The 17,859-nt window shown below is 33.9% G+C and overlaps 2 protein-coding genes across 2 annotated transcripts in view; one reads left to right on the top strand and one right to left on the bottom strand.

Annotated features, from left to right (window-relative positions):
- The first annotated feature begins 35 nt into the window (after positions 1-35).
- On the top strand, positions 36-12,595 carry LOC128231562 (RING-type E3 ubiquitin-protein ligase PPIL2-like). Its single transcript, XM_052944560.1, has 19 exons — positions 36-110; positions 2,835-2,933; positions 3,528-3,590; positions 3,839-3,942; positions 4,257-4,348; positions 5,070-5,159; positions 5,843-5,918; positions 6,426-6,526; positions 6,950-6,994; positions 7,242-7,317; positions 8,111-8,217; positions 8,588-8,677; positions 9,099-9,132; positions 9,435-9,552; positions 9,824-9,880; positions 10,596-10,665; positions 11,056-11,118; positions 11,744-11,889; positions 12,278-12,595. The coding sequence occupies exons 1-19, from the start codon at positions 79-81 to the stop codon at positions 12,378-12,380; spliced, it is 1,566 nt and encodes a 521-aa protein (XP_052800520.1). The 5' UTR covers positions 36-78; the 3' UTR covers positions 12,381-12,595.
- Positions 12,596-13,770: 1,175 nt separating this feature from the next.
- LOC128232379 (E3 ubiquitin-protein ligase DTX1-like) overlaps positions 13,771-17,859 on the bottom strand; it is a 32,219-nt gene continuing 28,130 nt past the window's right edge. The window contains exons 8-9 of the mRNA XM_052945896.1: positions 17,476-17,565; positions 13,771-15,806 (exon numbers count right to left, since the gene is read on the bottom strand). Of these exons, the coding sequence (XP_052801856.1) occupies positions 15,567-15,806; positions 17,476-17,565 (330 nt within the window). The 3' untranslated portion in view covers positions 13,771-15,566. The remainder of the gene's footprint in view (positions 15,807-17,475; positions 17,566-17,859) is intronic.

The following is a 17,859-nucleotide window of genomic DNA, read 5'->3' as shown; positions in this document are numbered from 1 at the left end:
TTCATAGACCTGTCGGTGTTGAAATATTATTTTGATGTAAAAGTTGCTTTTGAAAAAAATACTCTAAGGATAAACAAAATGGGTAAAAAGCAACATCAAAAAGATAAATTGTAAGTTTTAAATACTTATTAAAGAATATTTATTATTCATCTAATGATGTATTCGCAAATAAGTTCTGCTTATATTCTAAGAGGTTTAAAAATTAGTACACGTACACATGCAGTTTTGTCGGATATATTATTCGGATGCAATATTCTTAATATTTCCTTTCATAATCATAAAGCCTGTTCATCTTTAATATCATTGAAGGGCCATTAATTTGGATGCAAGTTATGGGAAGTCAATATAAGATATATCTGAAAATTTTGAAAAATATATCATATGAAAACTTATAGTGATAAAAATCGTCACAAAAAAGTAAAGTTTTTAGCTCCACTGGCCGAAGGCCATGGAGCTTATGTCGTCACAGATTGTCCGTCGTGAGTGCGTGCGTGCGTGCGTGCGTAAACTTTTACTTTAAACGACATCTCCTCTGAAACTGATAAGCGGATTTTGACAAAACTTCACAGGAATGTTCCTTTGGTGGTCCTTTACCAAAATTGCTCAAATGGTTCCGGTCCATTGCACAATATGGCCGCCAGAGCTAAAAATAGCAAAATCTTTAAACGACATCTCCTCTGAAACGGTTCGGCAGATTTTGATGAAACTTGACAGTAATGTTCCTTGGGTGGTCCTTTATTAAAATTGCTCAAATGGTTCTGGTCCATTGCACAATATGGCCGCCACAGCTAAAAATAGCAAAATCTTTAAACGACATCTCCTCTGAAACGGATAGGCAGATTTTGATGAAACTTGACAGAATTGTTCCTTGGGTGGTCCTTAACCAAAATTGCTCAAATGGTTCCGGTCCGCTGCACAACATGGCTGCCAGGGCAAAAAAATAGAAAAACCTTTAAAGAACATCTTCTCAGAAACCGATGATCAGATTTTAATGAAACTTAACAGAAATGTTCCTTGGATGGTCCTTTATCAAATTTGCTTCAATGGTTTCGGTCCACTGCACAAGATGGCCCCCAGAGGTAAAAATAGAAAAACCTTTAAACGACTTCTCCTCAGAAACCGATGATCGTATTGCAATGAAACTTGACAGAAATGTTACTTGGGTAGTCCTTAACCAAAATAGCCCAAACAGTTCTGGTCTGCTGCACAACATGGGCACCAGAGCTAAGAATAGAAAAAAACGTTAAACTACATCTTCTCAGAAACCGATTATCAGATTTTGATGAAACTTTACATAAATGTTCATCGGGATGCCCTTTAACCAAAATTGCCCAAATGGTTCCGGTCCGCTGCACAACATGGCTGCGAGAGTTAAAAATAGAAAAACCTTTAAGGACTTCTCGTCCGCAGTCTTCACGAAAAAACATTTTAACCTACTAGCCAGTTGGACTAGCATAATGGCATATTTTACTAGTCCGAATGACAATCTAGTAGTCCGACTATTTTGGCACATTATAAAACTGTATGCTTGAGGTAAATACCTATTTCAATTGAGCAGCTTGCAGTTTGAGTAAACATTTTTTTATTATGATGCTCATGCAGTGATAGGGAGTGACATCCTTCTGTTGGGAATAGTGCTCCTTGTTTTTCAGAACCTATGGGTACTATGTAAAAACAAAAGGCATCTTGCTTGAATAGACTGTAATAATATCAACATGGTTAGAAAAGAAATGCCATCCTTTAATAGCTTTGATTACATTTTACTACTGAATTACCTCCCTTTAATAGAAAAAAAAATAATGTCTTAATTTTTCACCTATAGCATCTTTAAATAATTTTTAAACAATAATAATTTATGAGTAAACATATAAGCATAAAGTTCTCACAAAAAGATCAATTTAAAAACCTTACATTTATACATAGGAAAGTATATATAGACTGAACATTAATTTTCGTTTAAGTGACATTCTGAAAGTTTATGAAACAGCTATTTTTAGTAACTTAAATGGCCGAAAAGTGTAAGTGAAACACCAAGTCGATTCTATCTCGTCAGTTCTTGTTCAGGTTAGATATTTGCTTCATAATCTATTCAGATTAAATGTTAACCGATGATCAGATTTTGATGAAACTTGACAGAAATGTTCCTTGGGTGGTCATTAACCAAAATTTGTTAAATGGTTCCAGTCCACTGCTCACCATGGCTGCCAGAGCTAAAAAATAAAAAAAAACTTTATACGACTTGTCGTCGAAACCGATGACCTTTTTTCGATAAAACTTGACAGAAATGTTTGTTTGGTGCTCCTTTACTCAAATTGCCCAAATCATTTCGGTCCACTGCACAACATGGCAGCCAGAGCTATTAAAGTAAAAAAATTTTTTAAATAACTTCTCCTCAAAAATTGATGATTGTATTTCTATGAAACTTGACGAAAATGTTCGTTAGGTGGTCTTTGCTTGAACCTTTTGGCCAGTGGAGCACAGGCACTGATGTGCCTCTTGTTTTAAATAAAGCTGACATTTCATTTTGGAATCAAACTCAGGTCCTCAAGGTACTCTAGGTCATTTAAACTCTGTTTGAAAATTTGGCAGAATTTGTCGTTATTGCAACTTAAAATGTAAACACGCAAATGTTTATGTAGTGCCATCATTTTACCTGATGTTTTTTAACATACTTTTGAACAAAATTATCTGTTTTGTCTAATGCTTAGCTTCAAGTCAAAAGGTTAAAAGGAAGTGTTCAAGTGGCTAAATACGACCAGTAATTTATTTCTTTATTTGGTAATATAAAGAAAACACTTGTCATAAATTTAAGAAGTCTTACTATACACTTACAGATATCTGACAACTACAGAATGGAAGAACCAGTTTGGCGGGTACAAAGGAAAACAGGTGAAGAATCAAGACTTCCGCCGTCTACCATTCTCATGCTGCACGTAAGCTGAATATATGTACTTTTGAACTTTTTTGTATTATGCATATAAATAGTTTCCTCTGTCTACATGTATGTTTCAACATTTCTAACAAAATCGAAAAATATTCAATTGGATGTTCGCTGATATTTGACAGGGGTTCGTAAGTTCAGAATTAATCCTTGAATCAGGATTGAGATCTTTTAATGCAGACAATTGGACAGTTGTAAAGATTGTTTTTAGGAAGTACCTTGAAATAAATATAAGTGACTTTGGTAAAAGAATATGAAAGAGCGCTAAGCCACTATACTTTGCTTAAGGCATTACACCCATCACCCTCATACTCATACTCATACTTACGACGATGTACTCTTGTATAAGTCGAATAAACTGTCTGTTCTGTTCTGTTCTGTTTACTCAAACAGATCCTTGGGTATTTTTCAGGAATGACAATTATTAGCTGTTAGCACCCCTGTTATTAGTTAAAGAAAGTAGCTCATAGTTATTGTTAACATTTTACTTCATGTATATGTACATTTGTAAATATATACTGATACAGTCAAGTTCATGTCATGAGATAAAGCTTTTTTTTTTACTGTCAAGCCTTATTTATTTCAGATTGTCCATGCAGCCATTTGAAAATCCTCTGTGCACAAAAGATGGAGTAATTTATGATCTTATGTATGTCAAAATTATTAAATGAATTATAGCATGCTGTTCTCTAGTTAATTAATTCTTAAAATATTTATTTTACAGACTTTGATGCTCATTTACTTTTATTTTGAACAATTATATCCATGTGGGCCATGCGAATTCAATGATATTGTAAACTTGTACTCTTAAAGCATAAAATCTGCATTTTGCATTCATACATGACCTATCATATTTTTCTGTAAAGCAAGTCTTAGATTTATGTATGTACATTTTAGGAGCATAGTCCCCTTCTTGAAGAAGTATGGTATTAACCCTGTCACAGGAGACAAACTCAGTGCCAAGGAACTGGTCAGACTCAACTTCCACAAAAACGCTGATGGTCAGTTCAACACAAAAAGATGTTTTAGATTTCAAAGGCAATGCCAATATTTTTAGTTAATACTGAATAGACATGCCGTCATTTTTTTTGGCACTCATTCTACAGAAATTTTCTTTTTTTTTCAAGTTGGTAAGGTTTTAAAACAAAGTATTCATTTTGATTATATTTAAATAAGTTATTGTTATGATTATTACAAATATGTACAAAATATACCAAATATACAAGGAGTTAAATTTGACTTCCTACATACCGGTAGATAAGAAAATACATGTGGATGCAAATATGTGTGGTCATAAAGTTGAACTTTACTTCAGGCAAGTATCATTGTCCAGTGACATTCAAGGTCTTCAATGAGAACACTCACATTGTTGCAGTAAGGCAAACTGGAAATGTCTTCGCTAATGAGGTCAGAATAATTTGCTTAGAATATTTTATGGATTAATTCTTAAAATATCATATGTTAAGCTAAGTATAAAATGATATATGAAAACTAGTAAAAAACATACAGATTTCATTGAAGTGTTTTTTTATGTTGTAGATGTCAAGAAACAAATGGTTCAATATCTATTTTAACTTTTGCCGTTTGGTTTAAGATTGAAGGGTGTTTAACAAGTGCTGCTGGAACATAGATAGATAGACATACAGAAGTGCTTATTGTTGTTAACATGGTGTAACCAGTTTCTTGACAAAAACATAAAATGTATCATATTATATAATATTAACATGGCCACAATGATACATGGTATTATCATGGAAGGAGGAAAAGTAATTATGTTAGAAAACTAAAACAAAAAAATCTATCGGTATGCACAAAAAAATTCACTTAAAGAAAATGCATGTATTCCACATAATGCAGTAGCAGTGTGTGTATACCACATGATAAATTACATCATATATGCTACGCGGGAAGGCAATATTTGCTTAAAATGAAGACTTGATTCAAATATAACTTTATTTTTACTACACCACAACGTAGCATTTATGACGCAATTTATCACATGGTATACACACACTGAGTAGTCTTTTGCTGTATACAATACAATATGTTTGGCAATCACTGTAAAATAAATCATTAAACTTAAAAATCTATGATGATTCTTACAACAAGTTTTGCCCATTCCCTTCAGGCTGTGGAGAGACTAAATGTCAAAACAAACTTCTGGAGGGATCTACTTACAGATGAACCATTCACCAGGAAAGACCTTATTACAATACAGGTGGCACATTAGACCAGCTTTAAATGTCTTAATTAACACATTAATAAATGATAGAAAATATGGTCCTTTTATAGTGAAAGGCCAAAAAAAAAAATTGTTTGTTTAGGGTAACCTTCCCAAAATTTTTAGGTAGGGTAGGTAGGGATTTTTTTATTTAGTTTTTTTTTTCAATATCTGTCGTAAGTTCAGAGTGTTTTCTTGTAAATGGCAGTCTTTCCTACATTACTGTCATTGCCTGACTTTGTTTTATCATATAAACAATAATTCTGATTAAAATCTGCATTTATCCGCCCTTCGTTACTCTCTACTCGCTAACGAATATTTTTTTGCTCAGAAACGGAAAAAAATAGTTAGGGTCGGCGCATTTTTAAAGGTAGGGTTGGGTTACCCGAAACGGACATTTTTTTTTTTTAGGCCTAATCAAAATAACTTAACAATGATAATTTATTATTAACATATGAATTTTGAGCATACATTTGCGGAAAGCCAGAAGAATATGTCAAAACTCTGGGACTTTCACCCAAAAAAAGATTGGACATAATTATAATTGACTTTCTCTCTGTCAGAATTTAAGTATATAACATGTGACACATATCTTTGACTGGCTTGCTGGGGTAGTTGTCACTCCTGTGACAGCTCTAGTTATTTCTGCTGAAATGTTGAGGCCCATGTTCTTATTGCAGGACCCAACTAACCTAGACAAATTTAACATCCAGAAGTTCTACCATGTGCAGAAAGGCCTCAAAGTCACCGAGGATGGTAAATGTAGTAATGAAAACATATCTCTCACATGCAAACTTCTAAAATGTAGGATGCAATACAAAGTTAAAATTCAAAATCCTTTTTCACTTGTCTGATAAGTGAACATCTTTTGTATAGGTCTTATTTCAACATCTCATATGTTCTTATGCTTGACAGACTTATATTCCTTATTTTAATTTGCCAAAATAATTCTTAAATCTGATTTGGATTAATAAAAAATGCTTTATTGTAATTATCATTATCAACGGTAATTGGTATTTTAAGTCCAAATATTCTAACAGAAGCATGTATTACGCAAAATATACCAAAACAAAAGTAGTGAGCTAAGATTTATCCTGTTATTAGGGACTTTGGAAGTTTCGAGAAGTGAGGCCCTGCACTATAGGTTGAGTACAGATTAAAATAAGGAAATCAAGTTGTTGTTACTTTGCTTTCTATTTGAAATAAACTTTTCAACAACTAGAATAATATGTTTTGGTGAGCCCCTGGACATTTTTTTTTCAGATGAAGATGTATCCTCTAAGGATCCTAAGAACCGATTGAAGACGATCAACGCTGAGACGCGCGATGTGCTGGCCACATTGGAGAAGGAGTATAAAGCTCCTGTGAGTACCTGACTGGAAATTGACTTCCAGCTACCTGACATGATTAAAACTGAATTCATAAATGAGTACTGGGTACTTGATATACATGTGCATGTACTTTGGAGGGCTTTTTGCTGCATTCATACTTTGCATGTGACTGACTACTTGACATGTTATTGATGGCATGAGCCAATGTGTGTTGATTAGTTTAAAAGGGGCATCACATACTTGTAATGTCATTGACCTGAAGAACATGTGGACATGATGTTACCATGAAACCTAATAGAGCCTTACATATTTTCAAATCTTTTCAACTACCTTTTTCTACAAATATTCTTGATTTTGGTTTATAGTGAAAATGTTACTAAACTTTTCTTCTTTTGTTATGAATGAATTATATCAACTTTGGATGAGTTGTCATATTATGTTACTTTGTTTTTCAAGGAAAAAAGAACAGAAACCAAAAAAGTAGCTGACAAATTCAACTCTGTGAGTATTAAAACTAGATACATGTAGCCAATAGTAAATTAGCAATTGTCAAGCAATAAATTAGAATTTGTGTCTTCCAGTCTTAATTCTCTATCTGTATTGTTATGATTGTTACATTTAAAAGGAAAATCAGAAGCTACACATTCAAACAAAATATTTTTTTAAATTTCATAATTTTAAAATAAAAAATCCATAAAATAAAAAATCCATAATTATGAGCTAAACAAAGTTTGTATATACCGTGTAGGCGCACTACTCAACGGGGGCGGTTTCTGCCTCGTTCACCTCTACTGCTATGGAGCCCACCACTCAACATGAAGCAGGTATATTAACAGAGTCATAATGATAGCTGAATATAATATTTCTTTTGTGAAGTGGAGGAAAATAACCTTGATTTTTATTTCTGTGAATGTGTTCATGTAATACATGAAATTTGGCTGCCTTTTTTTTTTACTTACAAAAAAAAGTTATTGACATATTATTTTTATTAGTTCAATTTGTTCAGAGGGCAACTTTGAATATGTGTTCTAAGCTTCACACCCTGGATTAAAAATAATCCCATCATATAAAATGAATTCCAAACTACCGGTAAAAGTGATCTAAGACCATTAAATATTCAACTATAAAGGAATCACCTTGTCCCCTCTGTCAGTCTGTTCATCTGTCTACTGACATCAAGTCCATAGCTCCATATGTATTGATTTAAACTGCATACACCTTTTGACTGTGTTGATGTGAAGTGCTGTGCAACAGTCACATTATTATGTGTATGGTATTTTTAGAGTTATTGTTTTATTGTTATAATTTTACTCGTACAAGTCTACTTTTTGTCATAACTCCATATGTTTTGGAGGTAATGACTTCAAACTTCATACACACATTGACTTTGTTGAGGAGAAGTGCTGAAGAACTTAGGACAATTAACTTAATTGATGACTTCTCACCGACGTAGTGCATTGAAGGAGTATACATCACTCCCATTGATACTTCTTATTACAAAAAGGAGGTGTGGTGGGGGTATTTATCACATCCAGTGAATGCTCTAGTTTCTATGCTTTTTCCTTTATCAAAGCAAAGGATGGGGACAACATATGTACATGTAGTTGTTTTTCACAGCAATCATTGATGAGGACATTATCCGATATGAAAGATTAAAGAAGAAGGGCTATGTTCGTCTGCTCACCAACCGCGGACCACTGAATCTCGAACTTCATTGTGACATGGTATGGGTCAGAGCAAACATTAATGTTTGTAGCACTTAATTGTTTATATTTGTATGATACTAGGTGGTATTTGCTAATCTGTTGTAAATATGCTGAGTCTTTTATTAGTGAACACTGTTGAATTAAAAAGAATATTATTCCCTTTTGTGTTTTGGTGTAATGGTAGGCTGTCTTAGAAGCCAGTTATATCATTTGGTTAATAGTTTGGTGTGGTTAAAGATAAAAATAATATTTATTGATTGGTCAATATGTATCCAATAACAACTACCGTATTAACCAATCCAATCATTTGAATTTGCTAACTAGCCAAAAGGACAAGTAATTCCAGTTTTATGCACTTGGCTGCTATTTCCTCTCTTTATATATTCAGGTTCCAAAGACATGTGAGAATTTCATCAAGCTGACCAAGAGAGGCTACTATGATAACACCGTATTTCATCGCATAATTAGAAACTTCATGGTAACATGATGATAAATCATCACTATTTATAATTGGAACGCAGTTACAATTTTTAATCAAACATGGCATATAAATGTTGTGGCATGATATGTCAGAAGCCTTGAATGAGTACTTAGATTTCAAGTTTAATGCTCCATATTACTATGTTTATCTTTGGCAGATGTCTTGGGAAACGTGAATTGTATTTGTATTGGCAAGAATGGATGGATGGATACATACAGTGTTCAGATTATTGTGATATACAACTGTAATGTTCATGCTAGTTTCCATTTCATGTTGCATTTAAAAGTTACCAAGTCATGTGTGCATTCTTTCAAAAAGTGCCACATTCCATCAGACTATCCACCACATTGTGTGTTTACAGTTGTACAGTAGCATCTATTTGATAGTTTTATTTCAATTAAGCCTTCAATTACTTCAGATTCAAGGTGGTGACCCGGAAGGCACTGGTAAAGGTGAGTTGACTCCTGTTTCCTTGCAAAATATTTAGACATGTGGTGTGGGATTGAATAAGAACAATTGATTTGATGACTTGGCTTGATACGGATGACTACATGGACAACATGTACATGCACATGCGTATATACTTAAAGGCATGTCTTGGCACTAATGTCATTTGTTTATGTTTAGGTTATTCACTTAGGTGTTTTCATTTTTCATCCTGCTTTACTATTTAAGAAACCATAAATCTAGAACATACCTCAATATATATATATGTGTGCACATCAACATATAATTGTATTGTAAACACAAATAGGAGGGGAGTCAGCATGGGGCGGGACGTTCAAGGATGAGTTCAAACCCAACTTGACCCACTCGGGCCGTGGTGTTCTCTCCATGGCAAACTCTGGACCTGACACCAACAAGTCCCAATTGTATGTATTAACCCTTTTCTGTCAGATCCAGCATTGTATTAAATTAAAAGTGTATTTGACATGACTTTGCTATTCATGTTCCTTATTGTCATAACTAAACTCTGTGTTCATTTTTGGGGCCTGTGACTGTGTGAGATTGGATGTTAAAGACTACATATTCCTTTGTAGGTGTAATATATGATGTTGCTGATGATTTGATAGGAAATAGAAATAAATTGAGTGAGGAAATAAAAAAAAAATGAGTAAATTTTGATATTTTTTTATTTTTCAGTTTCATAACATTCCGATCTGCCAGACATCTTGATGGAAAACATACAGTGTTTGGGAGGTTTGTTTTCATCCTATCATAGATATCAATTCTATTGTACATCCAAAACAAGCTAAACATGTATGTTTTTTAGATACTGTGACAGTCGTGGATTCAAAACTTTAAAGCTGGACTCTCACAGACTGACGGTTTTGACAATTGGTTTTTTTGGTTGTCTTGGAATGAGCCATTTATTTTCCAAAATGTGTGGAAACTAGTGATATAAGACTGCTGACAAAAGATCAGATCGCAGTTTTTTATATTTGTGTTCAAAAATTATGTTTAATTGCTAAAAGCGTTACTGACACTTGAAATGAAATTTTTGGCAGTTTCCAAACTATTGAAATATGTTCTATTGTGAGTTATCTTACATGACTGAATTAAAGGAATTGATACCAAAATAAACTGACTCTGAGACATGTTTTTTCTTAAATGACAAAACTGTCTAACTAAGAGAGTGCAGCTTTCAACTCATTTAAACAACTTCAATCTTTGCTTAACTTAAAAATTGATTTAGATATTCTCATGAAACTAAGTACATTTGTTACCAGTGCCAATAAGCATGTGTAACAAGGCCAATGATTTTTTTCTTTAATAACTTCCAATTCATAATCCTTACCGTAATCATTTGCGGAAAAAGGGACAACCATTAGCATCTGCTTGTGAAGGTCTGGTCATAAACTTTGTGATTGATATTCCAAACATTTATTAGTGCAGATTTGTGTGTATTGTGCAGGGTTGTAGGTGGCCTGGAGACGCTTGATGCCATGGAGAAAATAGAGGCTGACAAGAAGGATCGACCACAGGTAAACCTACAACACTTTGGGGGATGTGGTTTGGAGGGTTTGCTGGAAGGGATTCTATCAATGTTGGATGGAGTTTGTTTGGTCCAAGTTTCTAGTAACATATATTTTATCAATAAGACACTGAGCATATGACATTAACCTCAATTCTTAAATCAGGACAGCATCTTTAAGTTATCATGGCTGAAAGTTGGCAGATGATCTTCGTGAAAATGATGATATTGAGTTGAATGCATGGAGATAAGATGTTGATACTCTGTGCAAGACAAACATTGTCTTACTAAGCTAACAACTTAATGATATCTATTTCATTTTGAACTTCTACATTGACTAACTGACCACAAAGGTGATAGTGACTGCATTCACTATATTTACTTTGTTTTTTTTTTACAGAAAGAGATCCGTATTGAGGCAACGGCAGTTTTTGTTAACCCATATGAGGAGGTGGATGAAGAGGTATGTTTACCCATATGAGGAGGTAGATAAACAGGTATATTTACCCATATTAGGAGGTTGATAAACGGTTATTTTTACCAGTGGATAAACTGGTATGATGACCCATATGAGAGGTTGATGTCCATGTATCTTGAACCATATGAGGAGGTAAATAAATGGGTGTACTGACCGATGAGGATGTGGATGAAAAGGTATGTTGACCCTTATAAGGAGTTGGTTAGACATTTATGTTGACCCTTAAGAGGAAGTGGATGAAAGGTACGTTGACCTTTACAAGGAGGTGGATGATTGTTTTTTTTACTCATATGAGTGGGTGGATGAGCATTTATGTTGATCCATATTAGGAGGTGGATGAACAGGTATGTTGACCCTTATGAGGAAATTGATGGATAGGCATCCTTAAGTGTTATGTATGATATGATTCATTTCGTATTGTAAGAAAGATATACTAACTCTGAAGTTGTGCACTGTAGTTGTAGTTGCTTCTTGTTACCTCATGTAATATTGGTATAAAGCATACCTTTTTACTTGTTATGAATGATATCATGAATATGTATCCCATTTGTTTTTCATAAACACAACAATGCAATGTATAGTGAATGACACAGTGTATACCTATTTACAGCTTGCCAATGAGAGAGAGGATGAGTTGAGTCGTCAGGCCGCTGCGGAGGCGGAGAAAAGAAAGCCCAAGAGTCGGAAGGAGGAGCCCAAAATAGAACACAAGGTCTTCTCTGCAGGCGTCGGCAAATATATTAATCCTTCTACCCTGTAAGTTACCGGTAGTCTTTTTTTACATTTGTAATGAGAACATGTTTCTTCCGATAATGTTCAATTGATGTTTTTTTACTCACACATTTCATTTATTTATTTGTAATTCTAAAAAACACACACTAAAATTAAACAAAAAACATACAGTTTTTGGTCTAGTTTTCACATTTGTACAGCTTTGGTATTCATTCTTCTTAAAGATCCTTCAAGTAGAGTGAAATTGTTTCATAAGATTGTGTAATATTGTTTGATCACTGAAATATGTAGTAGAACTTTTTGAAGAACACTCGTACCGTGTTTGAAACCTGCAATTGGGACTTACACTAAGGGAGCCTCAAATTGTGGAACTATTAAGATAATTCATGTAACTAGTTCTGTTCATATGCAGGAAAAGAAAGATGGCAGAGACCGAGGCAACTGTTTCATCATCAGAGGGCACAAAGAAGAAGGTGAAAACTAAGACTTCACTTTCAGACTTCAGTGCTTGGTGAAAATAATTGTGACTTTTAAATGATCATGTGGAAAGAAATGTTTCAGCATGTGCATGAAAACGTTTTGAATAAGTTTCATTCAAAAGTATTACGGTACTACTGATATGCTCATATTCAATAGCATCGTGAATTCTTTTTTGCAAAGGTTGGAAGTCATTTATATTGTGAAATTGTTATTTGTATGAATTTGTCAAAATAAAAGTTTTAACATTTTAGATCTTGCTGTCTTCATAAATTTAGCAACTTTATCAACACAATTATTGTCATTTACTTCACGAGTTCTGGTGGATGATTGAAAAGTAATGGTTGACTTAATCCTGATAAACTTATCGTTCAAATCAGAAAGTTTATCAAGGAACAAGTGTATTGCTTCACTCATTTTAGCCCCATTTCTCCATAAAAATCAAATATAAATGCATACAGTACTTGGAAGAAAAACCAATGACGTCATTTTTGGTATAATGTCATGGCTGAAATTTTGACGACCAATTTTCCTATTAAACATCAATTTATTATTAATTTTAATAAATTTTAAGCATGAAATAAACTAATTATTTGTTTTATTGTAAGATTTAATATTACGTGATATGCTCGCCTGGTGAAATGTATTGCTCTCTAACGCTGAAACAAACAATTATTCTCTATATCCTTGGAAATTAGCATAGTCATCGTCATCTGCAGTCATTGTCATTGGGCAAAACAATGAAAATGTTAAGTCATACTTTGAAAAGCAGTAACTGATATGAAACCTATAACACATTTTCAGTTGATCAATATGAAAAAGTCATGTGAAGCTTGTCCCATAACTTTGGCTTATGTATTTATTGAGATGTGTGCCTTTATCGACAGTGACGGATGAAGGATGGCATTCCATTGCTGTGCTCCTGTCATTTGTCAGTATCTTTGAAGCACGTAATAATTTTGAAATAACCTTTCACCAATGATAACCAGATGTAATGACGTTTAAAGCATATGATCTCACTACTTCAGTTCAAGGTCAGTGTCATAATTGTGTCATTTTTCTTGTTTGTAAATCAAAGGATTTCTAGATGAACTCGTGTTTGATTTATTGTTTGATAATTTGATCCATAATTCTTCCAACTGTTGAGTTGAAAAAGCATACATACTAAACATAAACATACAGTGTCTGTTCAGTCCGGTTTGCATCAAGCCTTCGGTTAAATAACTACAGGCTGATCTCTTTCCGATGTTATCTATTGACACACTTGATTCATTCTTTGCCATGAGAAGCAAAAGTCTGTTACACGGATCATGATCAGCCCATTGATAGACAGAATGATTTCCTACAAATATGTATTTATTTAGTAATCACAAGTTACTTGTACCAATTGTGAAGAGAATTTTGTTGTAGAAAAGGATGGAAAAACACTACCTTTATCTTTTTTATTTTCAGCAAGTATATCACATTAAGTAGACCATTAGTAGAAAAAGAGCAATTTCATAATAGAGTATTTCAGAACTACATGGCGTAGACACTAACAATATTATAACTTAAGATATTAGACCTAAAAGAAACTATAAAACAACACCATTCATGTATGCCGGTTACAGAGTTAGCAGAAAATGGACATAACATGCTTTGATCAATTCTCATCCTATTGATCTGAGGCTTCATTCATAAAGCAACTTAAGTAAAAAAAAATATCTTCATGAAAAATTGCCTCTTTTATATGTTTAATTTAAAGAAAAATAGCATTGAATATTTAAATAGCATGAATGTTTGTTCTCCTCAAATATAAAAATAAGCAAGAAAATGGTCTATTAAATGCTGGCATATGAATGGACTGTACGAAAAGTAAATGGGACATAAAATCATCTTATTTTCTCAAATATATTTAAAAAAATCACTATTAAGATTCTGCATCTTGGTGAAAAATACCCAACTTACATAACCTCTACTTTTCATTATTTTTCATGTGCATTTGTATTTGACCATTTTCTTGCTCATTTTTATGTTTTTGCTGAACAAAAGTTTTTTTATAAAAAGATAAAAGGCAATGTTCCACATATAATAATTCACTAAGATACTTAATAAATACAGCCCCAGGTACGTTTGAATGAAGATATACACTTACAACGGCTATAATAATGACAACAGTAGTTCTAAGTGTATTAACATACAAAAAAACAACCCAATGTATGTTTTACATATTTGTATATAAAGCAAGAAGTAGATGAAATGTGATGTAAAATTAAAATGTTAGTTTCTCTCCCTCGGACTAATAAAGGCTGACAGAAACAGAAAATGTGTGTTAACTAACTGGAAAACCAAGTAACATACAAAGTCATGCACTAACATGCATTTTGTAATGATTCACAAAAATGTGTCAATTGTAAATTAGAAAAACATGCACTATACATTTGTTTAAACAATAAATATCCAAACACACAAGGTTTAGTGAAAACAATATGAACTTCATCAAATAATTCATAATCACTGCTTAGTACAGCCCGCTTGAAGAAGATCATTCTCGTAATATCATCAATAAACTGAAGGTACACAATCCTGTATACACTGAACTATGTCATAATATCAATTGAATATATCAATTCACTCAAAATAGTTCCTTTCAATTAATCACTAGCATGTTGAGAAAAAAACTTTATTAGACAACTTTCTCAAAGTCTGGTATGTGTATCAAGCCACATATATACATGTAGTAGCCTGTGTGATAACATGTGCGATACATGTACACCAATCACACTCGAGACATACACTGCAGCTGATATCATTTCAGCTTATATACATTTTGAAGAAAACCACATAAAGTAAAGAATTTATCTAAAACAGACACTTACAACAAAAGTTAACTGCAGTAGTAACAAATATTGTAAAATATACCACAGAATCATATTTTAAAATACAGACTAATAGAGAGAAAGCAATAGACAGCTTTATTACTATCACATTAGCTGTCAAATAACAAGAGAAGCTGAAATTATGACATATCTCAATTATGATGATGTAGACAGAAGCAAGAAAAGCACTGTCACTTTGTTCCATGATGATAAGTTGGTAACTTCTTCAATATTTTACCTGTGCAAGATGCAGTGAACACCACCCCTGCCACCCAAATTATACTCTTCAGGCAACAAAAATTTGCATAAATTTACATAAAAAATATTTAAGCAAATAACCAAATTCAAAATATTGCACATTATCCTTCAATCAGCAGGGCCTGAGTCGGCAAGGTCACTCTCAGTGACCCCATGTACAGCGAGCTCAGCCAACAAATTGTCCAGGTACTTGGGGTCGGGGAAGCCATGTTCCCCGTGGTTGCCGTGCAACTCGGTCTTATGGTGGATCTCATTCCATGTGACACTGTGGTCTCGACCTGTCGTGTGTGATCGTCCAATGGTGAATGTCAACCGCCGCTTCCATGCCACTATCAACAACTGTAAAACCTGCAATCAGTACACAAATAATATTACAGCTGTACTTTCCTTCATAGTTACCATTTATGTCCTTCAACTCAGAGTTAAAACGTCTGCGTATTAAGAGTCTACAAGGCATCTTCAATAGATCTTATAGCTGTATGTGGTTTTCATCAATAGTGTTCAAATCATTAAATACTTCAAATACTGGGATCCACACTCTGACAGTGAAAGCACAACACTGTCATCACCCCCTCGCATCAGCTTAAGGGTTTTCTTTTTTTCCAAGAATTATACATCAAATATGATAGTCATTGATCCCAGAGGACTAGAAAATAAAAAATTACAGTGTTTATGAAGTTTCAACATGAGTTAGACTCTTCAATGATAGAAATGGAAGCACAAGACTGTCATTATCCCCTAGCATCAGCTTAAGATTGGTTTATTTTCAAGAATCATTATGAAATTGATCCAGAGGACGGGAATATAAACAAGAGGCCCAAAAGGGCCTATGCTCTACTGGCATGGCTTTTGTGGTCATATCAATCCAGAGCATGTATGTATGGGTAAAAGGCAACAGACATATAGTTTATGTTTTGTGTTTGGGTTACCTGAAAACGTAGCACGTTCAACATCTGAGCCCAGAAAGTATTGTAAGCAGATTAGTTGCATGAACTATTTTAATATGTGCCAAGTAAAAGTCATCTGACAAAAAAAAATGCTTTCAAAACTGTACTCATAGTAAAATTTTCTGTAGTTTTAAAAGTTAAAAAAAGTTGGTCAAAAGGTCAAAGTCAAGGGCATCCTAGGACAACATTGATCAATGATCAAACATTCACAATCAATTGTGCTGAGATGGATGCACGAACACACAAAAAGATTTTCAAACCTTTCCAGATTTATGTTTACCAAACCTGTGAACCCTGGGTGTGGCCAGTAATGACACCAGGTGCATAACTTAAACATTCACAACCAATTTTGTTAAGATGAATGCTCAAACTACAGAACTTAAGCTAAAAAATGGCCTTTGGGCTTTCAACAAGAACAAGGCAGAGTAATTCACAAAATCAACTGCAGAAGCAAAAAGCAAATTGTCTCTCAAAATCCTAGACTTGCAAATTGTCTCCCTTAACTCTAGACTTGAATTAACATATACATGTAAACTTGGCTAAAAATAGAATTTGCTCATGCAGACCTGGCTAAAAATAGAAAGCATTTCTTTAAAACTTTCATGGCCCATAATCTAGGCATTCATGGGCGGATCTTGCTGGTTTTCGAAAGGAACCAAGCTCTAATGGATATCTAGATACTGTACAAGTTTCATAGAGATATAATCAAAACTGAAGACTGTATCGTGTTCACAACCAATTGTTTACACAATAGCATTTTTTTATACTATCAAGGGCCATAATCTAGGCATGCATGGGCGGATCTGGCTGGTTTTCGAAAGGAACCGAGCTCTAATGGATATCTAGGTACTGTACAAGTTTCATTGAGATACAATCAAAACTGAAGACTGTATCGTGTTCACAAGCAATTGTTTACAGACGCACGACCGCACAGACGCACGGATGCACATACTACGTACACATTACCATCACATAAGCTCTTCTGGCCTTTGGCCAGTAGAGCTAATAACTACCGTGGAACTACTTCTACCAGAGTACAAAAACATTTTAGCAAAGGCCAAACTACTAACCTTTCTCCCTTTCTCATTGTCAGGCAGGTAGCCGATACGTGGAAAGGCAGTCAGGTAGTACCTCTGGCCCGGGGCAGGGTGCTCTGGACCCTGAAAGTCAGGAGAGTAGATGTACTTAATATATTCATTCTGTATAACAGTATATACACTCCTTACATGTATATTACTTATCAAATAGACTTCATTAAATTTTGTGTACCTCCAATGTCAATGACAATTTTAGCATTGAAGATCTTATTTAAAGTGGGGGTTTTTTATTAAAGAAATCTGATATCATCACAGCACACAAAGACCAATGCATTTTTCAACTAGTAGTTTGTCCTTTATCCGAAAAAATTATTTTCTATTGACACATTTATAGAATGACTTTATTAAAAACAGGTT

This window comes from Mya arenaria, chromosome 4 (genome assembly GCF_026914265.1).
Source record: "Mya arenaria isolate MELC-2E11 chromosome 4, ASM2691426v1".
Lineage (NCBI taxonomy): Eukaryota > Metazoa > Mollusca > Bivalvia > Myida > Myidae > Mya > Mya arenaria.
This window is presented reverse-complemented; position numbering and strand designations above follow the sequence as displayed.

What these genes read in the sequence shown, in the direction of transcription:
- LOC128231562 (XM_052944560.1), top strand. Translation starts at nt 79, where the DNA reads ATGGGTAAAAAGCAACATCAAAAAGATAAATT. An exon ending in CAACATCAAAAAGATAAATT is followed by an intron (nt 111 to 2,834) that starts GTAAGTTTTAAA and finishes ATACACTTACAG; the next exon opens with ATATCTGACAACTACAGAAT. An exon ending in AAACATACAGTGTTTGGGAG is followed by an intron (nt 9,881 to 10,595) that starts GTTTGTTTTCAT and finishes TGTATTGTGCAG; the next exon opens with GGTTGTAGGTGGCCTGGAGA.